Raw genomic sequence first — 27,819 nt, forward strand, 5'->3', positions numbered from 1 at the left:
TGAGCACGGGCCATGGGGGACGAATGAAATGATAGCAGTTGTAATGCCTTTATTTTTTCTGATGTTACGTGTAAAAAGATATCCCGTCGGCCCGGTTGGAGTGCAGATATCTGGGCCTAAGCGGAGACAGTGAACGCATCTCACCCGACATGTTCCCCCCCCCCCCTCCTCCGCCTCCACAGTCCGCCTTGTTTCCAGCCGTCTCTGCCTTTTCTCTCTCAGTGCTCGGACGTCGCGTTACGGTGAAGATCCGAGTCCCGCTCTTGGGGAATTTGGAAGGAAAGTCAGACGACGTGTACACCCGCAAGGATCAGTATACACATTCAAAACAGAGACGACAGTCAATTTGTCTTGAAACTTCAGTTAAAAAAAGAAAATGGATCCAATGACTCAGTCCGCCCAGATATCATCGTCGCAAGGGCTCGCCGATGGGCAAAATTCTGCTGCCAAAGAATCAAAGCCATCCGGTAAGAAATAGCCCGTTAGACTGTTAAGTTGGCTACTTAATGTTAGTACTAATTTCAACTTCATGTCTGTCCCCATTAATTACTGTTAAGCCATATGTCTTTCGTCTTTTATTAACAAGGCATGTTGATATCTCCATAGGTAACGATCGTGGAACTGTAGCCATTTGAAATGCCATCTCTAAATGCTTGTGTCTGTCGTCTGCCTTGTGCGTGATTGTCGTTTGAGCTTGTTGAAGCTGATACGCGGGGGGGGGGGGGGGAGAGAGACACCTGTGGTCGTCAACATGTCCGTCCACACGGCCACCGATCCGCGTCCTAACGGCGCCTTCTGCCTTCGACCTGCAAAAACAAGAGAAAAAAAAAACCCCGATCTCGCGGATCTGTCAAATTGCACCACGTCGCCGTGTCTAGTCTATCGGCGCTATAGGCGCTGTCAGTGGCCGATGTAGGTGGAGCGCGAGGTGAGGCACATTGCCGGAGCCACACGGCCGAATGGTCCTGTGAACGGCGGAAATATTGAAAATGCGCGCCCCCTGACGAACGCCCAACGGGTCCTACGGCGCTCACGAGCTTTTTTGGAAACTGCAGAAAACATTTCGGGACAGTTCTTCTGGCGGTGACGTTCGGTGTGACACCGCGCCATCGACGCCGAACGTCGCGATGCGCAGCACTGCGGATGCATTGTTACCGAGCAACTGCCGCGGAAGGGAGGACCTCTTAAAGGCGCATTGCCCCCTTTTTTTTCCCCTCCTCCTGTTGTCGTTGTGTCGTCTTCATGATAACCACCGATCCCCCAGAATTCGAAGCGTCAAGGCCCTTTGCGAGCTCCTCTGCCGCAATTCATTTCTTGTCTAATAACTCATTGTGGCGTTTGCAGTTTTTCAAGTTGCAGGCTTAGACGAGCCCCCTGGCCAAAACAAAGGAGCAGTGTTGGCTCCCATATTGACAGGTTGTGACAGGGAGTGGCAGCTTTGCCATCAGTGAGTGCGTTTGTTATTGTGTGTCTGAGTGTGCGTGTGCGCGCGCGTGTGATTGGACAAGAGCCATTTGGAAATCCTTGGAAGCCATGAGGAGTTAATGAAAAAGGATTAAACGCTTTAAAGAATTATAGCACATGTGTTTGTGGGTTGTCAGCTGGGTATGGCAGGGTGTGGCACATTATTTTGCCTCGGGGAGTTTCAATTTGGTCTCGAAGTTGCTCTCGCTGATCACCAGAAAAAAATGCGCTGGAATGCAAAGGTAGGCACATTGATTCACGCCAGGCAGCACTTATGGCAGTGATCATGCAAATAAATAAAGAAGGACAAACTGCGACAAATAGCGATGAATAAGTGAATAGAAATGTGCACAAATGCGGCTGTGCAAGGTATCATTTCCAGGCCCAGAATTATGCGGTGGGTAGAGGCAGGCTCAGAGCTGGGAAAGTGAAGATTCAAATTCTGCGAGCTCATTTAAATTTGCTCTGCCAGAATACGGTCTCCTCCATTGGGAAGTGATTTCCCTCGGTAGAAAACATGCCGGTCCAATCAAAACCGATCATCTGTTAATGGGCGGGGTTTTAACAACCAAGATGGCTGCCGCCGAGGAACGAGCCTTTGACCAAAAGTACCCGATATTTTCACATTTCTCCCACAGAAACGGCAACACTGGCTCACAGACATTATGGAATCATCATCACAGACATCTCCTCTCTGCTCTATTCTGTTGACATGTTACTAAACAGACGTCACATGACTCGTCTGCCACCGTTGGTTATACCGAAAATGAAGTCAGAGGTTCCAGGCTAATACGAATTTGAGTATTAGTCTGACTACACCAGGCTAGGGGGTTGAGGGAGGCAGGGCTGGATGTGAGAGTCACAGAGTCACTGTCAGTGACGTCCTCGGTCCATAGAAACAAACGAACAACACAGATTCGCACGGCACTTATACCACAGTGGGCTCTAGAGAAGTGGAAGACTTTTCCCTTCTATAATCCCCTGAAGTGGGCTTTGGTGTGGATGAGGACCATGGTGGTCCCAAGCCGGATCAGTTCAAGGAGTTGGCTCCAGCCCCAGCTATGCCTGAAGCCGGAGAGGATGGGGGCAGAGTGGCAATGTAACGTAATTTAGAAGTAGAGATGTAACGGTATGAAAATTTAACATCATTATATTGACCAAAATTATCACGGTATTTCAAAATATGTTCAAAAATGATACATACAACTTACTGCTATCTTTTTCGGAGATGTGCCAATGTGACCAAGTGGATGACGTCACACACCGTATGTAAAGTAACAACCAAGATGGCCTGTGAGAACTTTCTGGATATGCAGTATGGATGTAGCCTCATGGCTAACAGTCCAATGTCTGGGCCATGCAAAAAATGCACTATCACATCATTTTTGGACCATTATCATTACAATATCATTATTATTTTGTCTGACATTTAACATTTTTCACAATTTCTGAGCTCATCTGTGTCAGACTTTCATCCAGTTCATTAATTGATTTGCTCCGTGGCAGCCCACTTAAAATAAATACAGTCTAATACAACAGTCATGCGATAACCTTTTAATGGAAGTTGTAATTTAAAACTGATTTAAATTGGGATACAGACACACGATTTTGTAAATGCAGTCTCGTCATTATCATGGTAGATTTTTCATAGTGATCTATACTCGGTTCATCTTACAGTCTGTCGGTGTCACAGAAGCAAGATAGCCTCCTCCGCCTTTGCAGCTTCTTTTTGCAGATGAGTCCCATTTCACTCGACTCGCACGCTGATGAGTGACACAAGTCACAAAGGAAGTGACACACTTCAAGATGAGGACCTAATTTCTCAAACTACATTGCATCAGATTTTCAGTGGAACTTGAAAATGGAATCAATCTCTGTGTGGCCGCTTCATGTTTAATCTCAAAGTCAAAAACATTTCAGATTTGCATAACATTATGTAATTTTGAGAGAGTAACGTAACCCCAGTTGCTGCGGTTTAGTAGCATTCCAAAGTGTGTAATGCACGGCGATGCTGATGAACACACGTTTCCTTCCTAAGGCTGCAATCAGGCTGGGCAAAAAAATAGGTCACAAGCAGGGCTTTGATTAGTGTGATCATTCTGTCACTCTCCTCAGGGTGGTTTAATGAACTAGCTCCAGCGAATCAAAAGCATCTTGATCCACCGATCAAGATGAACGTTCCCTATGAAGCATGTGAAAGGGAAGCGTACTACCAGGGCTTCAAAGAACACAGAGGTCCTTCAGCCTCCCCCTTTCTCCAGTGGTCTTGCCAGGGCATTTAGTCTTGCCAGGCCAATCAGATAGCCCTCAGGGCAGGCACGGCATCAGACCCACCCTGCACCATCACTTCCGCTGAGAAACAAGCCAAAGAAGCCCAAGGCCAAAGTTATCGAGTGTCTTTTCTATCTTTGTTCTAGAGTGTGGTCTTTTACATTGAGAGCATTATTTCTTAATTTCATGTTCACGTTTTGTAATGTTTCCCCTTCAAAACCGCTGCCTCTCTAGTAGCTCCGTGTCTGCACGCAGATATGCCGTTACTGCACACATTGAGCAATGGTGTTCGCAACTCTTGAATGCCAATGCCTCATTATCATGGATCCCATGATTCATGCTGACGGGTGATCCTCCGAACCTGGGTAAACGGTAACTGCTTGTACGGGACATTGTCAGCATTCCATTGTTTTGGCAAATTTGACGGGGGCATTTTTACAAAAATCTGAGCGCGTGAGCAGCAATGTGAGAGCAGAAGTTTGGTGAGCGCGCAGAAGCAGCCCGAGTGAGTAGGAGGAGTCAAACTGTAGTGTAGCACATTTGTGCGACAGCATATCTGAATGCACACAAACGGTTTTGAGCAGGAACAGAGAAAACCAGCATCCGAGCAGGGACGGCAGAGTTTTAAGGGAAAATATGTTAACGGGAAAAGGAAGAAATACTTCTCTCAAAATAAAAGACCATGCTCTTGAATAAAGATGGTAAAGGAACTACATACTAAGTGGCAAAGGTGACTTCCATCTTATGTCTGCCAAACGACAGATGTAACCTTGAGGAGCTGCTATTTAGGATTGTAGACTTTAACTGCACGAAGGAAGTGTTGACGGGCCGTTCACACGAATTCAAAAAGCTGCTATTCACTGGGAATGAGACTTTGCTATTAATAGACTCAACTTAATTCAAATATATCAGAGCAACAGCCAAGCTCGAGCCAATCATGACCATCTTAAGTCCAGCAGAAATGGAAGCAGTCTTCTAATACTCCACTAAACATAATGAATTTTAAAAACATAATTTAACTTTGAAAACAAAATAGTGAAGATATCTTATGGAAACTTTGGTCCTTTTGAATATGTGGCTCTTCAGTTGAATTGAGTTATTTTCCTTTAATATCTACAGGCCCCCTCAATACTGTACATCATTATTGAGGACTTTTCTGAACCACTGTCTATAATCTGTATTTTCTTTGACTGTGTAGTTATTGTTGGTGATTTTAACATTCATGTCGACAAGCCCCTGGACAGAGGGACAAAAGAACTGTGTTTAGTCCTTGATAACTGACTCGGCATGTGACGGAGCCCACACACAACAAAGGTCACACTCTGGACCTGATCATGTCCAAGGGTGTGAAGATGTCTGAGGTTGTGGTGATTGATGATATTCTCTGTGATCATTCCTGTGTCTTCTTTAAGAGTGTTATCTCTGTGCAGACAAATGTTCAAAGAAAAGTAATCACAAAACGGTATATCACTAGTGAAATGTTTCATCAGGCTCTCTCCTCCACGCCCACCCTCACTGGGCTCTCAGTAAATGAGCTTGATGATAACTTCAATGTTAAAATTACAAATGTTATTGGTGCCATTGCGCCCGCTAAGGTGAAAGTGGTCTCTGGTGAATAAAAGATCTCCAAGGAGAAATGCCACGTGAGTAAGAGCGGAAAAAAGGGAGTGGCGAAAAACAAATCTCCATGTCCACTATGACGGCTACAAAAAAAGACTACGCATCTAGTGCAAGGCAAGCCTTCTTCTCTGACATCATTGCCAAAAATGATAAGAATGCACGTGCCTTGTTTACTACTGTGGACCAAACCTTCCTTTTTCAGCAGACCCTGAACTTCTTTCCACCAGGGCTTGCAATGAATTTGCCTCCTTCAGTGACAAAATTCTGAAAATTAGGCAGGCAGTCAGTGCCTCCACATCGGGTGCAGGACGTGTTGTCAACCATAAAAACTTGGAGTACAAACTTGCCTTAGCTCAAAGTGAAAAAACAATAATCTGAATCTTATAACTCGATTTTCATTAAGATCGCCTGAAGCAACTCAACATTACTGAGCTTTAGACAAAATGGCATATTCACCCTCTAAGCAGCATGTGAGGATTGCTAAACAAGAGCGACTGACCACCCTCTTTACTAAAACCTAGCATTTTAGTGAGTAGTAACAGAGATTAAAAAAAATCAATCATGTAAAGAAATACTTTTTTTTTTTATACATTGATAATCGTTTTATAATCGAATCATAGTCCTCTGAATAGGAATCGAATCGTTTGGGGCTTACAGATTCCCGCCCATAGTTGATGGTAAGTAAATGCATGATAATATCTAACTTTAATGTCAAGGGTTTTTCGTTAACCATGACGTTTTGATTTTGACGTTCTTCGGGATGTGATTTATTTAATTTTTTTTTTTTTGGCCATTACCTGCCTTAATGTCTATCCTAATGCCCCACCAATTTGCCTCTGGGGACAAGGAAGATTAAGAGATGGTTTAAAAAGTGAAGGTGTGGTGTATTGAGGGAGTACCAGCTGTGTGAATCTGACGAGAGGAATGTTGTAATGCGAGAGTACAGCAACCCTGACCTGCTCAGCCTGTACCAACTCCAGTTGAGATGAAGTGAAGAGAGATGCCGCACCTCCCTGAGTAAACCTGAAACATCTTCAGTGGGCATTCAGACGGACGTTATTTCTTGTACCAGGGAGATGGTGAAATACAACCGGAAAAAGCGGCTTGCAGGCACACTTGGAATGTGTGCCAGATGACGTCATGTTGCATTGCAGCAAAAGTTGAATCAATGCCATTTTTTGTCGCGTCACAGACCGGTTTTGGATGACCTCCCTCTTGACCCTCCCCTCTGCACCTGCTCACTTCTCCCATTCAAATGAATGAGAAGGGCAGAACGGATATGTGTGAATGAGATCTAACCCATGAATAGTTTCTGATACATTTTAGCTCGGTATCAGTAATATTCTCCATTTAGTAGTAATAATAAGCATATATGATATGAAAATGCATATCACATAACCATTCACATACACAGGGCATGCATGTGTCAGTGTAAACAGGAAGCAGGCTGTCTGCAGTTATTTGCTTGATTGCAAAAAAAAGTTGAAAAGCTATGAATAAGAAAAGGCAATGGTGAAAAGTAAGAGTAAGATTTTTCTTTCTTGCACTGATGACAAGGTGGAACTGTTACCGGCAGCAACAACACTGCATTCACCGCTGGAAGTCGATTCTTTGACTGATTAGACACAATCTGGAAGCAAACATGGCTGTCTGTTTTCGGAATTCAAAAACTCCGGTGCAGGGTAGATGCAGCAAAAGTGATGCATTTTAAAACTACAACATCAGTCTGGTTGTAACCTCTACGATGTTTCTCCCCTGGCATTCCCACTTCATCTAAAGAACAAGGAGAAGGAGGTGAGAACCCTCAATGACATCCTCTTTACCCTGACAGAGGCTGAACGATGTAATGTCTCCGAATCCAAAACAGAGAAGGGTGTGAAGTTAAAAGGCTTAAAAGTACTATTTGAGTACTTTGACATACTGTATATACAGTCGTCAGATTATTAAGAACTCCGAGCTAAAACTAAACCAGTGCAATTCAACTGGCGTACATGAAATTGTACCTTCGTGAAGGTTTATTATCAGTTTATGTTGAAACTGTTAAAGAGGTGTGATTCAACTCTGAGCATTTTGTAGACTGCTATTTGTGGTGGAAGAACTGTTTAGGTTTAGCTGTCTTAACTCAAAGACTGTCCACATCATGTTGGAACCCGTTTGTAAGGATTTGCTCCCATGCAGCCACAAGAGCATTAGTGATGTCCAACTCTGATATTATGTGATAAACTGTAGTATGATTAACAGTCGAGGTTCATCCTATCCAAGGTATTGGATGGGGTTGAGGTCAGTGCAGTCCAGTAACATAAACTGGGCAAACCAATCTCTTTGGAGCTGGTTTTGTGCCATTTTGAAACAAGAAAGAGATAAATACAAAATGTTGGAAAGACATTATTGTTTCTTGCAATAAGATTGCCCTCTGGAACTATGAAGCCTCGCCCAGACCGTGGATGAACAATCGTAGACTAAAAGTATGTAGGACAAGACTTTCCACATATTTCTAGCCACCTATAGTGTACATGAATTGTGTCCTGCTATTTTCTCTTGTAACCACATAAACCATGTGAGAAGTATTGAAGAGGAAATCGTGATCTTTTGGTTGTAGTTGATTTGTTGTAAGCACTCGTATTAAGTAAACTGTCTTGGTCTTGCCTGCAAATATAGTAAGTGCATGTGTTAGTGTACGTTAACAAGTAAGCAATGAGTAAATGCATGGGGCGTCTCTGTTAAATTTAGAGTTTACTGGTCTTGAGCATAACAATAGAGTTGTTAAGGCTCGATAAGTTAACTTCTGATTTGTATGCCTTTATTTGAACGGGTGCAGTGGATAGGAGTTCTTCTAGGATGATCATGCTTCTGTCCTATTTTTTTTCAGATTCCTTTCTTTCCTCTACGCCTGTATCTCTCATTCAGTCTCCTCAAGGCAAGTGTATGGTTCTCTTACGCTGCTCGCCTGCTCTCCCTCTGTCCTGTACTCTCACGCTGGCCTGCTGCTGTGCTCTACTTCATCGCTCTTTCCTGGTGCCCCCTCTCCTGCTTGTAACAGTCCAAAAAAAGAAATAGCAGGACCCTGAGAAAGAAAGTGGCAGCTCCAGCTCCTTTCCTAGCTCAAACGATCTTTACCTGCCCCTCCTCCTACAAACCTCGTCATGTTCCTCCCATCTGTTTCCAACACTGCTGACCCTCAGACACAGGACTAATTGTAAGGTTTGCTGTTTGTAATGGCATATGGCGATGGTAATTTTTCTTCACCCACCCAACCCCTGCTGCAACTTGTGCCGAAACCTTTCCAGCTCAATGCCGCAAACGGCCATTTTTAGTTTATTGTTAGGGCTGCAGGAAGTGTATCTATACATAGTCATAGTCGGAGCAGCAGAGGCTCAAACGGCAGAGCCTATACAGATGTTTACACACATGTACAGAATTTTTCGAGACCAAGCTATCATTTGTTATAAAAAAAATTGCATTTTCTAGGCACAGACATGTGAATGGCATGTAATGGCTAACGAGTTTACCGGCCATCCAATCATTATTCCGAACCGTTTTCTGATGGTACGGCGCTTAGGCAGTCACAGACACAAATCGAAATCCCTAGAACTCTGATTTAGACGTCACTGCGGCTTGTTCTCACTCATTTTCAGAATCGCCGCAGACGCCAAGAGTTAGAGCGTTAAGACGTTGCCTCTGCAGCTGTCAGCAAGCCGATCCATTTCAGCCTGCACCGCCTGCTAACAAGCATTATTTAGGTCAGCAGCCCTTACTGTAGGTTCAGGATAATCCCAAGATTGCCACCTTATTTTAAGAAAGTGGAGAAGTTCAAGTTCACTTTGTGCACACAAGAGTAGAAACCTAAAAATGGATCAGCTTGATGTCCCGTGGGGGGCTCCTACCTTCCTGCTGCCCTACTATCCGAGCCCCTCTCCCTCATCCCCAATAGCAACCAGGTCCCAGAGGATTAGTGGCACTGGAAAGACCATCCACCGCCCAGTAGCCTGGGCCTGCCATTTTCTGCGGCTGCTGGATCGCCGTCCACCCAACTATCTGCTTATAGCTCCTTTTTTTTTAGACGTTGTGCATGTCTCGCATCATTGCTTTAAGCATTAAAAATTAGGTTTTCTTTGATCAGTTTTTGCATCTTTATTTTCAGATTATTTTTGAGCTGTGGTTTTTATCAATGGCAGAAGTCTACTTGTGTGAACAAATGGTAGCCACTATTGGGAAAGTAGTGTTTGTCAATTAGTTAAATAGGATAGGGTAAATGAGCCACAAAGTATTTTAATCACATATTACCATTACACACTTGGTGCACAAGCTTCTAACGTATTCACCCTAAGTAAGGAATGGCAAAACATTTAAAAATCTGAGGTAGAATTCTGAAATTTAAATTCTGTGGTATACCTCCTCACCGTGCTTGCAAAATGCATAAACAATATGATTAAGTACATTTTTTTAATACCCATATTAAATTCATAATCAAAAAGCTCCAGTAACTGCAGAAAGTGGATCACATGAAGCAGACGTAGCAGGACTTGGCAAATGGCACACGACTAAGTGGCCTACTACTAAGCAAAATTGCTGACCGCCACATCCAAACAATGTTCACAAATCCACTAATAAATTTTAGTTTCATTTGAATCAAGTAGTCCCATCTCTGTCAAACATCCGTTCATATATTCTCAAAGCACTAGTCATTTTGGAATTTGTTTACAAGTTATAGAGCCAAAGGACTACAACACTGTTGGCAAGTTGGAAAGTCCATTCACGTGGCCTAGTTTGAACAAGGCATTGTATTGTGGTGCAGGGGAGGAGGCATTGCTATCCAAGAGAAAGGGGACTAGTCAGTTGTGCACTAATAGAAAAGTCTGTGACTATACATGGAAATCGAAGAGGTGGGGTCATGGGATCATGATGCATGATACATGGTTCACTTGAAGTAAGACAAATCTTGACCTTGTCTTACATAGATGAAACCTTAATGAATTCATGGTTGAGGGAGGTTGTTGTGTGAGGTGTGATGTTGGGTTTTGCAAATGACATGGGAGATAATTGGTGCTGAAACGGATCATGTGATAGTTACTAGAACATCTTTGGAACTCTGAGTCCAGGAAGGCCTGGGAGGGGGGCCCTGCCATCGTACTATTTATAAAAGCCCCCTCAGCTGTGCGGCTGAGTAAATGGTGGTGTTTAAATGAGCTCATAAACTGCACGGGGCAGCAGTATTATCTAACTGTTGGCATTCTTTACTATTAGACCATTACATAATTTTGCTGATATTAACCAACACTAATTATGTAGCGCAGTGACCGCAATAATGAGTGCAACTCTTTCGTTGTGGACAGCTCTTGAGATTGCTTTGTTGTGTTTTCATCTTACTGTCTATTTGGCATTTCTAGGCCAAGCTATCATCTGTTTAATAAAATTACACTTTCTAGGTACAGACATGTGGCTGGTAGTGGCTCACAAGTTCACTGGCTATCCAAATCATTAGACTGAACCATTGAGTGAGATGCACTCGACAAACACAGCCACTCACTACAGGTTAGGTAGCAGAATTTTTGTCCATATCTGTTGTGTTTGAGAGTTTGTGATAGTTTGTTGTACTGCCACTTGTTGTGGAAATACATAGAATGCAATGGGGGCATGATGCTTAATTAGTCGGTCATGAGAGTTGATTCCATATATATCGGACGGAATGGTTCCCAATGAATGCGTAGCTTAGGAAATTGTCTGCATATACTAAAGTCATTGCATGGGAGTCACAGGTCAAGTGTTTCTGTTAAGATATCTGTGATTTCCGGGAATGTCTAGATAAAGTGGGCCCTTATCTGTAGTAGGTGACGGGGGGAAACCATTCAAAACCTAGTTTAATGAGCATTCCGTCTGACAGTCTCAACACTATGATTAATAATATAATATTTCCTGACAAATCCATGTGAGATGACCACTTCTTGACCAAGGTTCCAAACTAACTTTTTACATTGGTTGCACTAGTGCGCCTAACTTTTTCATTCGGGTGCACCAGCACATAATTTAGGTGCACCCAACCTTTTTAGCTGAGGTTTTTGTCACCATCATATGTGACCAAAATGGTTGCACACTGGAGTCCTGTTAGACGCAGGTTGGATACTGCCCAGCATTGGTGAACTGATGTTGCTACCAGGAATGAAAGATGAAGAAATGATACTGAGGTCCAAATGTTGTTAAACATGATTAATTGAGAGGGGGCTAATGGTTAATTATTCCATGTAATTCTGTGAAATATCAGTTAAGGATTTCTAACAACAGAGTACACCAGAATCGTGACAGTGAGAAGTAGAATGACAGGGATCTTCTGTCTGAAAATGGTAGTGAAGCCAGTTTTGTGTGGAAATACAAAAGCATAATCTGTCTCTGAGTAAACTTTACATACATAACCAAAAATACTTGGGGCTGAGACCAAAGTTCAGATGATATGAAACTAAGTATTATTATACTTAACAAGAATTATTGCTTTGGTTGTGGTTGGGTTGTTGTTGTTTGTTTTTTTTGACTCTACAATGATGCATTTTCTAAATCACATCAAATACAACCACACGATCGCCATATTAACTTTATCTTTGTGTGTACAAGGAAACATTGCCAAATCAAAACTTTTTAAATGTAATAGTGACTGAATAATTAGTTAATTAATCAAATCTAATAATTACTATCAAAAAGAAACTGCTTATATATATATATACACTTGCTATACAGATTGTAACTGATATGCAGTCACCATAGACGCACATAGTGATTTACAAGATCTGAGTTTTTATTTCTTTTGCTGCTTCATTTTATCATTCAAATAATATAAGATGCCATACTGAGTGCTACTTGAGGGCAACTTGGTGGAGTAGTTTAAAGTGGCATGCAAAAAGTGAAGATCCCATCTACATGAATCTCGCTTACATTTCCATGACGCAATGCATGAAGGCTTGGGCTGCAACTTTAAGGTCTCGCTGAGTAATAGAAGTGCATGGGATTTTAGTGACTGTGATTTCTATGACCTCCCTTCCTTTTTCCTCTTCGCTGTCATTCTTCATGCATGTTGATGCAGACAAAAGAGTCGTCCTGGGCTCCGAAAAGCCCTGCGAAGGTGTAGCAACATCCCTTCGCTTTCCTTCTCAACCTGGCTCATTCACACCTGGTCATTATGGAAATGAAGCAGGGCCGCCAGATGGACAGCCGGATTCACCGATAAAGACATCTCCTGTTTCGGAGCGAATAAAGGCACTGGAAGCTCTTGCCGCCAAAAAGAAGGAACCAGATTTTAAAAGTGATGGAAGTTTCTCTCACTTCAGAGATCGGCACTATGAAAAATCTCCCACTGACACCCAGAAATCTTTCACTGAGACCCCAAAATCTCCCACTGAAAAAAATGTACCAACTCTCCAGAAAAAAGGAGGTTCTGTTGAAAAGGAGTCACCAGAATCCCCCTTTGAAGTACTTGGAGATTTAAGACAAATAATCGAATTTGAGGAAACAGAAGATTGGATGAAGGCTCATTTACCCCCTGTACCAGACTTTGATGCTGTAGATTTAATTAAAGGTACCCAGATTTCAGACAATGTTGCATCAAAGAAGGAGAAGGAGACTGACATAGTTATACCTGACGCTCCTGCTGCCTTTGCTGGTGTTCCTGATGCTTTCATGGATTCTCCTATTAGAATTTCAGAAGAGAAGGATGAGTTAAGTGATGCACAGAAGCAGGAAGAGGAGTCAGAGTTTGACCTTAGTTTTTTGCCAACAGCATACATGTGGGATCAGCAGGAAAAATCGAGTGTGAAGGTCCAATCAAATCTTATTTCAGAGCTTCCAGGTTCAGCTGCTCCTCCTGCAGGCTTTGGATCCCCATCTCCTCTTGCCTCCCCACCAATTGACATGAATGCTAAGCAGAATGTTTCGGATGACAAGGAGACCACTTGGATCATAGATCTGGAGCCACCAGAGGCCAGTGAAGCAGACAGCTCAGGAGAGTCTGACGATACTGTAATCGAAGACGGTGTCATCGTTCCTGCATCGCCTCCCATTGCATCTTCTGATCCAGCATTTTCAAATTATTCTACCACTGAACCTGCCTCTACAGCTTCTGCGCTTCCCACTGAGCAAAATGAGTCCCCTTCGCCAAAGAGGAAGCTTATGCAGGTTCCGACAATCAATGTTATTGAGACAGATGAGCCCAATTACAGTGAAGAGGAGATGGAAATGGAACTTGAAGCAGAGGAAGATGAGAATTATGAAGTTGTAAAAGATTCAGCCAAAGAGGCCCCCAAAACCCCAGAACCAGTAAACAATGAAAATGAACAACCCAAGACACGTCCCTTGGAAACTGAATTCATGGAAGGCTACTCTCCTCCATCTTCACCTGTGGATTCTGATGTTGAATACACTCCCAAACACACGATTCTCAAATCTCTTCCAGAGACATACGACCAGGAGTCTACATCTGAGCCAGAGGCCCCACCCAATCAAACTCTTCCGAAAGAGTCCGCCTCTGAATTTTCCCAAGCACAGACTACTTCTAATAAAATAAATGATGAGCCCTTCCCTTTCACGGTACCAAATGAAGAGGTGGACATCCCAGACAATGATGACGAATGGTCAGATGAAGCACAAAATATGTTGGTCAACTCTGGTAGGACTGTTCTTTCGTCACCGGAACCAGTTCCGTCCACCCAATCTAAAATGGATGGAAGTAGCAACACAGATGTGCAAGAGGCTTCTGTGGATGCGACTTCCCTTTCTAAAACCAGCTTCATTCAAGAGGATATATATGACAGACAGTCATTTGATTATGATTATGATGCATGCTCTCCCCTGGATGAGCAGTTTCTTTCTGATCCTTCTGAGATCCATATTGAAGAACTGAATTCAAGCACTGCAAACAATGATGAAAATAAACAAGACAATCCGAATCTTGACAGCTTCCCTTCACTGGATGATTGTGAGACACTAAGAAGCATCAGTGAGCAAGATTTCAATAAGACAACAACCACAGATCATGTTTCAGACAACATTGCAAATGGAAACTCTCTCCAAGCACAGGAAAGTGAGTCAAAGATCCAGCAGGACATTAAACCAGATGTCCTTGCACCTGATACAGAAAGAGGTGACCCTGACAGCACAGTTTTAGAGCCCACAGATAGCTTTGTGGAGTTTATGCGAGAGTGCCTGAAATCTAGGCAGGATGAAGAGCCTGACAACCAGCACACAAGTGTTGTGTCAGAGTCCAAGTTCTGCGAAACCGGTTGGCCTATCTCCCAGTCCGCTCCAACCATGGTGATGGATCTTGAACAAGAGGAGCTCACTATCAGTGCTCTCAAAGAGCTGGGCAGCAGTCAAGAGGAGGATGAGGTGACGTCTCTCCAGTCTCAGGCTCCTGACCAGGCCAAGGCTAATCCCAATTCTGCATTTATAGAGAAGTCCTCCTATACATCAGTTCCTACCCCACCATGTTCCCAAAGTGACCGTCCATTCGACAGCATGTATTCCAAAGAGGTCGAAACCATTGATGAATGGGTAGCTGAAGCCTATCATCTTGCTGAGCATGTCTTGACAGCGATACTAACCCACTTATCAGGTAACACCCCTACCTTTTACGTAGTAGGCCTTTTAAGCTAATGCAGTCACCTCAGCAGGATGCCTTTTCTCACTTGCACCTTGTAACTGCCTTCCCCTTTTCAATTTTTTTCTGTTTTCACATTAGTCGAGAAATACTTTTAGGCATGAAGTAACAATGGAGTTTTCTTTGATGATTGCAGACAAATCTTTTTCTGAGCCTTCCCCTAGTTCGTCTATGAAGTGTAGCCTGATGTGTAGGCCTTAGTATGCTTCAAATGATCTGGTTAAAAATTGAAAAGTGATAATACCTGTTAAAGGCACACTCTAATCCATGTGGGCATAGCCTCTTACTGACTGCTTCACACTGTCTCCACTGTCTCTGTCACATTAGGTGTTTTTGTAGTCATGACTTGATGAACTGTACAAATGGGGATAATGGGTCACACTCTTGAAGGGATCCACATCTGTCAACTGAATGCCAAATTTTGACATATAATCACTACTGATTACATGGAAACGAATACGGGATGCAGAGATTTGTGAGTTTGTCCTTTACACCTGGTGTAAATCTGTGGGGAGAATCCTTGTCCAGATCGTGGTTCGTGATTCTACACAAAAAGTGTGTGTTATGATCGTTTTACCAGATTGCCCTCCCCTAAGTTGAAATTGACTATTGAGAATTTCACACAATGAAAGTCGTACTCTAAAAGATAGTCTTCAAAATCAAATACTTTTTAGTTTTACATTTCAAGAATAAATATGAAGTAATGATTCCAGTTCAAAATGTGGTATACAATTGCTGAAATAATTGTATTAGTATGTTAAATATTTGCTACCATAGAGCATCGGCTGACCAATTTGTTGGTCTTGCTCTAAAAAGAACTGTAATTACCTAAAATTGAACGAGGGTCACTGGTTGTGTGGCACTTGAAATGAAATGAAAGCTGTTGATGTTGACACAAATTTTCCTGTGTTTTATCATTGAGATGATTGAAAAAGGAACAATCTTTTACTTCCTGCAGAGTAAACTATTTTCATGTCACTCATTCTGTCTTTTCTTTAATCCAAACAACAAACAGTCCTTTGGAAGCCTCAGTTCATCATTGAATGGCATGCACTAGCACAGCCTATAGTTGCTCGTGCAAATTGTTACAGCATGATGGCACATGTGCAGCATCAAATGCCAAAAAGGAGTTAGGTAACTGGAGCAGGTGTTCTTGTGTCAGAATGTCTAAAGGCCTGATGCCTTAAATTATACTGGAGACAACTCACCCTGGACACCTTTTAGCTTACATGTAATGCCAAATGGCTTTTCAAAGTGACATTAAGTATTTCCATTGGACATGATATTGCCTACCCATAGATACATGTTTGAGAATACCGTGTAAAATATTGATTTAAATGTGCATGTAAGGACCTTGCAATACACAATTTCTTTGCTTGGAAGGCAGGAGGCTCAACAGACTGCACTGGGTGCTGTTGTCACATTGCTATATGGGCACCAAGGCTGCATATGGTCGATTGATTTCAACTCAATTTGAGCTTATGACCTTCCTCTGCCCTCTGTCCTTTACAGCTTGGTGGTGGTCCATAGACAGAGAGTGGACGGGGAGGGGGGGTAAAATATGGTGGCTAAGTGTTGGCTTACAAGAACCTTGGATGTCACGGGGTACAGTCAATCCCCGGTGTCAGGTTTCTGCATTTGTGCAATTTTCCACATTGCACTTGGATAAAACCGTGACATGATGGTGCAAAAACAAAGTAATGCAAAATTCTATGATTTCATAACCTTGAAATTGTGTGCTGTCCTGGTCAGCTTATTTCCTGGTTAAATAAAGGTTTTATTAAAATAAACAATCCTCTAAAGACTAAGACCTAAGTGCAAATTTTATTTTCACAATGATTGACCTATTGGGAAATTGGTTTGCTTTCAGTCTTCATGTGTCCATTTCTTCGCTCTTTATGGCGGACCAGTTTTCCCTCACAGCCAATATTATTGTGTATAGTCTTTAAAGTTGACCAGAACAAGGTCAAAGTACTGGAAAAACTGTCAAAACCCCAAGTAACAGCCACTAAATTCTTGCTTTTGTAGTCAGTGGAAGAGGGCACATAGGGCTTTATTTTCAAGTTGAATGACTCTGCAGTTTAAGGGAAGAAATGAAGGCTTGTTGCCTCCATCGGTGACTTCTGTGACCATTTGCCATTTCAAAAATCACATCCATTTCCATCCGAACACTGCTTGAACATCCTTCAGCTAGTGTTGAGTTTAAAGAGACTCAAGTAAAATATTTTTTTTTGTTAAAGTTACCATCATCACATGGTCACTGGCCTCCATTTTGCTCTCTTCTCTTAACTAACCCTGTTTCCGGGCCTGTTTGTGAATTTAAACGTGATACACCAGGGATAAAAGAAAAAGGAAAACTTACCTGCTGGGAAAGGGAACGGAATCATTTGTCTTTTCTTTTTTTAAATAACCTTCATAGACGTGGTAATGTATTGCTGTAAAAAGGCTGTTATGTTTCAGGAGTTACAACTCCTGCCAGTTCTGCAGTACCCTCCCTTTTCTGCAAACACGATCTCCATTCCACACACACAGCCCCACAGGTTGGTATGCAGACAGTAATCCTAACACATTCAGTGGTACGTCTACATCTCTGTTGAATACTTAAACTTGGAGTTGGCAAAGCAGAGCGCCAGAGTGCTGGTGCTGTAGCACATAGAAACTACGGGACAGTGTGCAGAAGAGGCATAAGATGTCATGAAATATCAGCCAGTTTTCCTGTATTTTGAAGCAGTTATTCATTGTTCTGTGAAGCTTCTTAACATTGCACATAATTTGTTGAATCGTTTCCAAAGCTGGATATCAGAGACCTGGTGTTGAAGAGGAAGCTCCGTTTTGTGTTGTGTTCTACAAAGGGATAATGTGTTGCCGAGTCCTGCCCCTCCAGCCATGAGCTTGTGCTATTTTAATGCTTTACTGCAGTGCTGCTCAGCTAGTTATTATGTACACTTATCAAAGTTGAGTTCATTTCAGTGGGTGTGCTACTTGTCATGCAGGCCATTTGGTGCGTTGCCTTACTAGTTTTTGACCAAAGAAGGGCCTTTACAAGAATCCACTACAACCGTAGTGGAATCCACATAGTGCTAAGCCAAAGGGGCACTGACTAATGCCTGACTTGTTGTCGGGGCTTCAAATATAAGTTAAGTTCAGGCGAGCCTTTTGTGTTAAAACTGGTGTTAATCCTCTGTGTGAAGTTTGGATAAGTGGTGGAAAGGCACATGTGAATACTTGAATCAAACGGAACCTGTCAGTGCTTGGTATTTGACTAAAGCGTCTGACGTGAACCTGTGATGCCATGTAATGCTTGTGGTTGTCATCTGGTTTTTAGTCCGAAGCTTATATCAGGGGTTTTTTAATGGGATCAAATGAAAAATAGAGCAAGGTTTGAACGGGCATACTGAATAGTAACTTGAAATAATCTTACAATGTATTGCTCCTTCAGAACAGTTAGTAATTACACAGCTCGGGTGATCAGGTGGACAAGTAGACTGAGAACAGATGTGAACGACTGTATGAATGTGTGTGAATGTTCCGCAAAGCGCTTTGATTGGTGCAGACCATTTGATTCACTCAGCCCCCCCTGGCTCCGCTCTCGGAGACAAGCCAGAGATAAACACACTGGCAACGGACACATCTGTATTGTCATACTGGGTTAAGACAACATCACTTGGTCTTTGTTAACAGAAATAATTTTATGTCCATGTGTATATAGAGCAGGGAACTGAGATCCAACCACAAGGGGCCTGAACAGGGCCATCGTGTCTCAGTGCTACCAGTCATAGTTTTTGCAGCCCAGCAACTTTGCACACATGACCTCTGGATTCATGACCCGGACCATATTTGGTACAAAGTTATTAAGAAGGAATTTATAAATCCACCAGCTGAGTTGAAAACATTGAACTGCACAGTGGTCGAGCTGGAAATAAAGTTTAAAGTTTAAAGGATGAAATGTTTTCGTCCTATGTCAACAATGAGTGAGTGGGGTTTCCTCACAACACAATGCAAGGGGTGTGTGCATCCTCCCAGCATGCTTTGCTGCTGACACCCACATGGAGGCAGCTGGAGCTTGATCTCTCTCTCTCTCTCTCTGCCTCGCTCTGCTCTTTCACTGTGCTGTGTGCTGCTCTTAAAGCTGCACTCAACCACTGAACACAGTTGAAGAGACTGATTGTATTAGAGCTGCAACAGTTAATCGATTAATCGCTAAGTAATCGACTATTAAATTAATCTGCAACAATTTTGATAAGCGATTAATCGATTCAATTAGTTTTTATGGGGAAAAAAGTACAATCGATACATAACTGCAATATGAATAGTCGCTACATTAAGATTATTATCACTTTAAGCACACGATAAACGATACAGAAGAAGTGAATAAAATGTTTAATTTTATGGGAAAATATCAAGCCTCATTTACATTTCTTTGTCATAAGGGTCTGATAACAACACCTTAGGAATCATTGTCAAATCTATTTTAATATATATATCGGCACATATATTAGTATTTATAATCCATATCGGCTCCTAAAAATCCAAACAGTTAGGCTCTATTTAATTTATGTTCTAAAATGGCTGCTTGATTATACTGTGAATAAGCATCATTCAAATAGGGTTAAGCTGAGACGCATTTTGCTGTTTCACGCGTTTCACAAAATTTAGTGCACTAATTCGAGAAGCAAATGAAGAGCCATCATGTATTTCAGAACAAACTCAATATAAATCTAACTTATACATACGTACACAAAAGGAAAAGGCCGTCATCATAGACAATATAGAAAGAACATCACGTTCCTTACATTAAATTCGTAGCAGATGAAAAATTAACATGCAAATAACATTGCACTTTTTCTGTGGTGAGTGTGGGGCTTCTATAATAACGTGTGTTCCCATTAAACTCGCTGGAGAACTGAAGCCTGAGCTGCCCCGAGGCTTCAGCCCACGTGGCCTCTCCACCACTTTGACACAAGGCTTTTTTAAATACCCCCGTTTTCGCTACACAGGGGGAAGGAGCGACAGTGCAGCATTACATAATCGCCTTGCATAGAGGCCATTACTTCTGCATGCAGGACTCCTCGCAGGACATGCATGCAAACATGAACCGGGCATCTACAGCTATGTGCCTCTCTGTTATTCTTGGCCACAGACACCCGAGGAGATTTAAGGGCGCATATTCATGTTTTCCTGGGCCAGAGCTGCAGAGTAGTCGGGTCTTTTCAACTTTTTAAGGTCAATATTTTACCGTTTACAGGACTGCTCCTGTGTAAGTTTTCCATTGATGTAAAATCTAAACAGGTTTAGTTATGGTCTTGACAAACTTAGCAACACTAATTCCATCAGTAGATCAGAGACATACAGAGTCATACATCTATCAGTGGAACTCAAAGGCATCTGCAGGGGTGTTTCACATTTAAAGCCTTCCAGCTATTTAAGGGCATAATTTGTCGTGTTCTAAACAGAAACCTCTAAAGGAAGTGTTTGGTATACAATTTTACTTGTAGCAACCTAATATTGCTGAAAATGATTGCACCATACGAGCAATCGGGCCTGACCGAAATAGATTCTTGGGGGCCCGATTACTCTTTATTGGCATTTATATTTTTAAATTGCATAATTCAATGTATTGGTGGCTTGATATTTTACTTTTTACAATAAACTTTATTATGAATTACTATAGATAAACAGAAAAAATACTTACAAAAATGTAGAACTTAGAGTAATAACATGAACCCTTTTATTTTACATAAAATAACATAAATGGAAATACACCTTTTCTGCATTGTTTATTCTGTAAAATAAAACACTTCATATCTGCAAACATGGGTACAGATATGTCTGTCAGCCAACTGATGAATCTGTCGGGCTCTAGAAGCAATTATTGTTGTTTCGTGAATGAGTATTTGTGTTTGCGGCGAGTGTGAAACCAGTGCCAGTCTTAACCTCGTCCCTCCACCTCTGCAGTGAAGGATCTGATCCACTGGCGAGACCCCAAGAAGTCGGGCTTGGTGTTCGGACTCTCCATGCTGCTGCTGCTGTCGCTGGCAGCCTTCAGCGTCATCAGCGTGGCTTCCTACCTGCTGCTGGCCCTGCTCTGCGTCACCATCACATTCCGCATCTACAAGTCCGTGGTCCAGGCTGTGCAGAAGTCCGGCGATGGACACCCCTTCAAGTAAGACCAAGTAGAAGAGAGTCTACGTCAATAATCAGCACAATAATGGACCCATTCACCCTTACTGTTACTGTTTCTGATTTAATGGAAATACTTTTTTATCCACTAATACAGCTGCTTTTGCTTCTTTAAATTGCTGTTAATCTATCGTTCCTGCATCCATTTCAATTAAACAGTCTGCCCGGGGGAGTTGTGCTGCATAACGGCAATCCAAAACTGGTACAAGAGAAGCAACTGGGAATAGTTAGTGTGTAAACAGTGTTTGTGTGAAAGAAGAAAAATAAATAACTGAAAGTGAGTCTTGGAGACAATCTCTTGACTTGGCCAAGTCATCATTGAACCATTGTTCTTGATCAGCAACTCTATCAACGCCCCTGAAAGTCCCCTATTATTTACGGTTTCCTCTTTGAAACCTTCTCACCGCAGGCTGGTTATGTACATCATCTTGCAGCACTTTTAGCCGGCCTCATTTTGTGCTCACCTTGGCCCCCCTCCTCCTCCTGCTCCCTCTCTGCAGAGTGCTGATAGATAAGGATGTCAGCATCCCCCCAGAGACTTTCCGCAAGCACGTGGACGCCAGTCTGACCTACATCAACCGAGCCCTAAAGCAGATGAGCCGCCTCTTTCTGGTCGAGGACCTTGTGGACTCCCTAAAGGTTAGCAGCTGTAGCCTTCACTCACTGCCCACTGCCATCCTTTATGATCGTTTAGACTACTTATAATGTGAAACCATTCTCACCGCTCCTGGGAGCATCCTGGCTTTTAACTCTGATCAGTGCGGTACTTAGTCAACATGAGGAGGGAGTCAGAATCCGATCTGTATCATTAAAGAAACCCCTAGTAGTTCTGATTATTTTCGAACACAGCCACTGCATCATAACTCACAATCACAACACACTGTTAATCCTGCTGTCGCGTATCACACTGTCTCGCTGAAATATACAAATCTGCCCTTTGAATCAACCATGAATTTTCCTTTAAAGTCGAACAGATCTCCGTCTACATCATTTGAGTGGCAGATTTAATGTCAACACAACTAGAAAAACAGAAGCATAACAGTTCAACTAAATTATTATTTAGAATGTCCAGACATGAGAAACGGTGTGGACCTGCTCCACTTCTTTCCTTACTGCCTTGAGCCTATAGCTAGTAAAGCCAAGCGACTTCAGGAAACGTTGAGTGGATGTTCCAGTGAAGCCTCTACGGCCGATGGCCCTCTGCTCTGCTGCTGTGCATGCGGTTGCCAGCTCTGTTTATTGCTACTTCTGTACTACTGAGGGTGGCACATCACCAGGGAACGGGTGTCATCTGCATAGCTATGGTAGGAAAAGCCGTGTGAGTGAATGACAGAGCCTAATGACTTGTTGTACAGAGAGAATAGCGATGGGGCCCAGAACAGAGCCCTGAGGGACCCCAGTAGTGAGGTTGCAGGGTTCAGACACAGATCCTTGGTCCTTGAGGTAGGATGCGAACATGGAGGGTGCCGTTGAACACTTTGCCTAAGGGATTTCTGGTTGCAGATGATTAAGTGGACCTAGTAGGTTTAGTGATTACAATAAACCTGTGGCATATCATTTATAAGTTTGCCTTGTCAACTGTTATTCAACGCAAGATTTGAGAGTTTACAGAAACCAATGAAGTAGGTGTATGTGAAGTGTCGGGTGTTGTCCTAGAAATGCTTCACCCTGTGTCGCTCCTCTCTCCTCAGCTGGCTGTGGTCATGTGGCTGCTGACCTACGTAGGAGCTGTTTTCAATGGAATCACCATCCTGATCCTGGGTAAGCGCTGTGGGAACAGCAAATATGCCACATTAATCAAGTGCATGTTTCTGTTTTGCCCATCGATGATTCACATTCAAAACTAGAATGGCGCTCAGTAGAGCCCTCCTCTGCCAAGGCCCGTCTGTCCCCTTGTGAAACCACATTTAAACTCCCTAAATATGACAGATTTTTTTTCACCACAGCTCACAGAGCTCTGGATTTTAACATCAGCATTAGAGGTGTTGATCTGAACTTTGTGGTCATTCTGTGGACTGTAGTTAGTGCTGATGTTGCATTGAGCTTCACTGTATTGTGAGATGATTACATAACTCTTTCACATTAGTAAAAGCATACCTCTGTGTTTTTATGTGTCATGTAAAACTGGATTCACCATGAAACATTTGGATCTGACACATCTTTTTCTCCCTGTGTTCTCCAGCTGACATCCTGCTCTTCGCTGTGCCTCCAGTCTACGAGAAGAACAAGGTGAGACTGTGACACACCCCCTCCCCTCCCAGGTCATGAGAATGTGACCCCCCCTCCCCTTTCAGGTCATGATGAACATATCAGATGACATGAGTCCGGTGTGACAGCAGGGAGCTCACTGGATGACTCCGGTCTTGATCAGACACTGAAGTCTTTCTGCGTCGCTCTCGTCCAACTGCTGAGAGCATGACCTCACTGCAACTGCTAGGTCAAACAACATGTCCGCCGGCATTACAATATTCTACAGCATTCTTTTTTGTTTTGTTCATTTGCTATACGAGTGGGGGGGGGGTTTTATCTGTCCGCCAGAAATAAACCACTTTGGAGGTCTCATCCTCTCAAAATAGACCCAATAATTAAAACTGGTAAAAAAATAAATAAATAAATAAAGCAGCTTCACATAAAAGATCCATGTTTTTGCCACGGCTTCAGAAAACACACAAACTTCAGTTGGGCTGCGAGCTGTTGGCTCGGCTATTTTCTGGGTGCTCAGCTTGATTCCTTCAGAGTTCTGTAAAGACATCACTCTGAACTCCGAGCTCATGACCACAGGTGAAGGTCAAATCAAGATCATTTGGGGCGTCTAACATCGCTACTAACATGGCATCAGTCTTCTGTTGCGCTCATGCTTCAACTGACCGTCACTCGTGAGCAAATGTTAAGAGGTCACAGCTGAGAGCGTGGTCGACCTTCTTCCATGAATATGAAACTCAGCTCTCGCCACAGAGCTCCTACTTGCAGCTCATAGGTTTCACTTGTTTTTGTAATGTGAACACACCTCATCTCTTTTCTCCTTCCAGACCCAGATTGACCAGTACATCGACGTGGCACGCACTCAGGTCAACACCACGATGGCCAAGTGAGTGAATCTTGTCACCGACGAGGGAATGTTCTCTATAATCGTCTTACAACCGGCAGCAGGGTTTTGTATTTCACACCTGTTGTGTTTTTTTCTCCTCCAGGTTGCAAGAGAAACTTCCTGGGGCTATGAAGCGCAGCAAAACTGAATGATCAACCCCCCACTCATTAGAAACCTCCACATCCCCATCATCATCCTCCTTAACTTCCCCAGTCCCCTCTCCAGTTAACCCCCCCCCCCCAGTCTAACTGACCCCTCCCACCTCCATCTACCACCGCCCTACAACACTGAACCTTGCTAGGTAGAAAATCTCTGAGCTATTCAATATTCAATGTAAAACTACTGCGCAGCTTAACGCGAAAGCATTAGAAGAGAACTGTGCCTGTGCAGACAGGAAGCGCAACGTTAGCGAGGAAGTGACGCGACACCGCAGCCCCCCCACCCCCCGCCTGTCTGTGGGCGTTCCACAGGGGTCGGGTGAACTAGACTGAATCTATGACCTGGTTTCATCACGTACAGCGAGCAGGGGCGTGTGATGGCTGTTAATGTCACCAAAAAGCAAATGTCTGTACTCAAAAACACACATTTCCCCCGAACGTCAAAGGAAAATTCAAGCTGGATGCGTTAAAGAAAAATAGAAATGAAAAAAAAAATGAAAAAAAGAAATTAAAGCAACTTTTTGGGACTTGCTGAGGAAAGTCTTATCCTGCTCCGTTGTTATGGATAGATATAGATATGAGTTCATTTTTTGGAAGCTGGTTAATGGGTCTGTTGTTCTTGATTGGCCTGTTTATTGGGTTGGTTTCCATTCACTCTGTATGTACGTTTCTGCAAATGCACTGAACTTTTCTTTTTGAAACCCATCAGCAGGATGAAATAAAATGTTTGGAACACGAGCCAGCTGTGATACTTTGGTCTAGTTCCCCGTCTCGATCCGATGCATTATTGGAAACAGTTCTCTGTTTGTATATATTCACCCGAAGACGACTGCGGGCTCTGATGTGTGGAACACGGTGGCCCTCGCTTTTTATATGAAAGGACCGTTCCCTTCACAGCAGTCCTGTCGCCCCCCTGGTCGAGCCACAGTGTTGAATCTCACGTTCACAATTCTTATCACTGCTTATTACTATAGTTGATATGAATTTAGAATGGCTGCTTTGACTTCCTTCTAGCTTGACGGCAGCATTGTAAGAGTTGCGTTAGGGTCATTGAGCTTCATCATTTAAACTAAAAGGTCTTTGAGAACAAACTCCCATAATGAAATACACTCTGATGCGTCGTCACAACCCTTAATCCCAAAAACGTCGTCACAGCTCAACTCGTGACTTCCCGAATGCGGAGTCTGAAGTGTGCTGGGTTCTATTATACCATATACCAATTGTAACCATTTTAATTTTAAACACCATGAGACAGGAAAAGCCTTTTTTTTTCAAATTACTTCCAAACACTGTTCATTTAGTGATTATTAATCTCACGGTTACCTCAGTGATTTGAAAAATGAAAATGTGTACTTATTTTTTCATGATCCCTCTTAAATTTTCAGATTGAATAATAACTTGATGAAATCAAATCAAAAATGAACTTTAATGTAGGGAGTGTTTGGCCAGCTGCAGCTCTGTGCTGCCAGTGGGCGGGGCCTTCATTTGAATTTTGATGACAAGATGGTGGTAAATGCAATAACGGATCAGAATGAATTTGATTACTAATTACTAGTTAACTGTACTATTTAAACTAAAGATTCCCCTTGAAAAAATATACATTTTCAAATATTCAAATGAAAATAACGATTCTTTTGGCACATTTTAGACTCAGCAGTGACTTGAGGTATTTGGAGTTGAGGGGTTGATGATGCTGTTGGTGTAGCAGAGGAAATATTATAGAGCTCTGCTTGTCACTTTCTCTCTGTCTGCTATGAAAGCGCATGTCATAGTTTAAGCTGGAAAGAGTCTCACCCTTTTACAAAGGTTGTATCATATTTTTGACCCTGACTTTTGTTTTAATATGATTATTACTTGTGATTGTTTCAGTGGTGTTTTTGAACTCGATAACAAACCATAGTCATGCGTTAGCACTACTGCTACGTGTCCGTATTGTTTTTTTTTTTAAGGACGAGTACGTAGAGGGGAATGAAATTACAGGTGTGTCAGTGTTGCTTTCCCTCTCCCCGTACCGCTGAGTGAGCGGGCACAGAGTACGCATCATCTGTCGCTGCATCTCAAACTACTGCGCTTACTCACAATGAATGTCCCCTCCCTCCTCATGCACGCCCCCACCTCTTGTGCGTCTCGTCGACGACGTCTCGTTAATTCCTCATGCATGGTGTCTCATTCAGACCAAAATATGCAACAATTTCTGTTGGATATACTAGCTGTTACCCCCCCCCCCCTGCACCCAAGTGTGAGGGGGAAACCGGGCCACGATGCAGAGACTGATGATGTTATTATGCATCCTGTTTGTTTGTTTATTTATTTGAATGTGAAGAAGTTGCATATTGTAGCTGAAGCTACGTTCTCATTTTTCATCTAAACGTTCGACACAAACTACTGGAATGCATTCGTATTTACATGTTTGGTTTAGTTTATTTATAGGACCAGTTCAACCAAATTGCAAGATAATAATAATCATCCACAATTCAGAGAATTGCAGTTACATTACTTTTGTCATTCGCTTGCAGGTTAAAAAAGATTTCATTTGGCAGTTAAAATGTCCTTGTTCGTCTGGATTAACAGTAGAACAGAGTCAGGTCTTCTACAGCTATTTCTTCTTCCAATCTAAATTCCCTTTTACCTCCATTGTTTTGTGGTGGAGTCCGAAATGGGACACACCGACTTTCATCTGAAGACTGAGGTGAAAAAGACGAACGTTACCAATGTAAACGTAGTTCTCTGAAGTCCGTTTGGATCAAATCTATTTGCCAAGGCTAAAGGCCACATGTTTCGTTGAATTGTCTGAACTGGCTCTTTAATGTTCCAGCAGCTGCCTTTTGTGTGCTGCACCTTTTACCACGTCACCTGCTGTTACGTGAGTGTGCTACCACACCACTGCTTCTCAGAGTCATAGATTATTTCTTTATAGTCTAATATATAATATGAATAACATTTGACAGATTGAACCTGTTCCCTCACAGTATGTTGCTTTGCTCCTTTTCCCGTATCCCCGTGTGTCTTCATTGTCTTCTGTGTGTGTGTGTGTGCGTGTGCGTGCGTGCGTGTGTGTGTGTGTGTGTGTGTGAGACTCTACTTGTCTCCGAGGAGTCTTTCCTTACTTTACTTCTGACTCTTTTCTTGTACCTAGACGCCGTTCCACTAACATCAGCTTTGTTTTGTATTAGATATGACTTTGGTTTTTCAAGCTTTGGGAAAGATGTTGCAGGAAGAAAAAAGAAAACTGAAAAAAAGTATGTGGTCTCTGTACTGATGTCAAAGTGAAATTAATAAAAACACGTCAAAGGACCATGGCTTGGTGGGTCTGTTCATTCGTCTCTAAAGGTGAAGGGCCACGATTGAAAACAACATGCACTGTATTTCCCAGCATGCCTGCAGTGTGGGAGGATGGAGCG

The 27,819-nt window shown here is 42.7% G+C and overlaps 1 protein-coding gene across 3 annotated transcripts; it reads left to right on the top strand.

Annotated features, from left to right (window-relative positions):
• The first annotated feature begins 47 nt into the window (after nt 1-47).
• rtn3 (reticulon 3) lies at nt 48-27,713 on the top strand. 3 transcript variants are annotated; one of them, XM_035607131.2, is made up of 9 exons: nt 48-467; nt 8,225-8,272; nt 12,425-14,947; nt 20,948-21,155; nt 21,673-21,811; nt 22,864-22,933; nt 23,355-23,401; nt 24,202-24,260; nt 24,364-27,713. In XM_035607131.2, the coding sequence occupies exons 1-9, from the start codon at nt 377-379 to the stop codon at nt 24,410-24,412; spliced, it is 3,234 nt and encodes a 1,077-aa protein (XP_035463024.1). In that variant the 5' UTR covers nt 48-376; the 3' UTR covers nt 24,413-27,713. The 3 variants fall into 3 exon arrangements, with proteins under 3 accessions (XP_035463024.1, XP_035463056.1, XP_035463081.1); XM_035607163.2 differs by lacking the exon at nt 12,425-14,947 and having other exon boundaries at nt 182-467; XM_035607188.2 differs by lacking the exons at nt 8,225-8,272; nt 12,425-14,947 and having other exon boundaries at nt 187-467.
• Nucleotides 27,714-27,819: the final 106 nt, after the last annotated feature.

Source organism: Scophthalmus maximus, chromosome 1 (genome assembly GCF_022379125.1).
Source record: "Scophthalmus maximus strain ysfricsl-2021 chromosome 1, ASM2237912v1, whole genome shotgun sequence".
NCBI lineage: Eukaryota > Metazoa > Chordata > Actinopteri > Pleuronectiformes > Scophthalmidae > Scophthalmus > Scophthalmus maximus.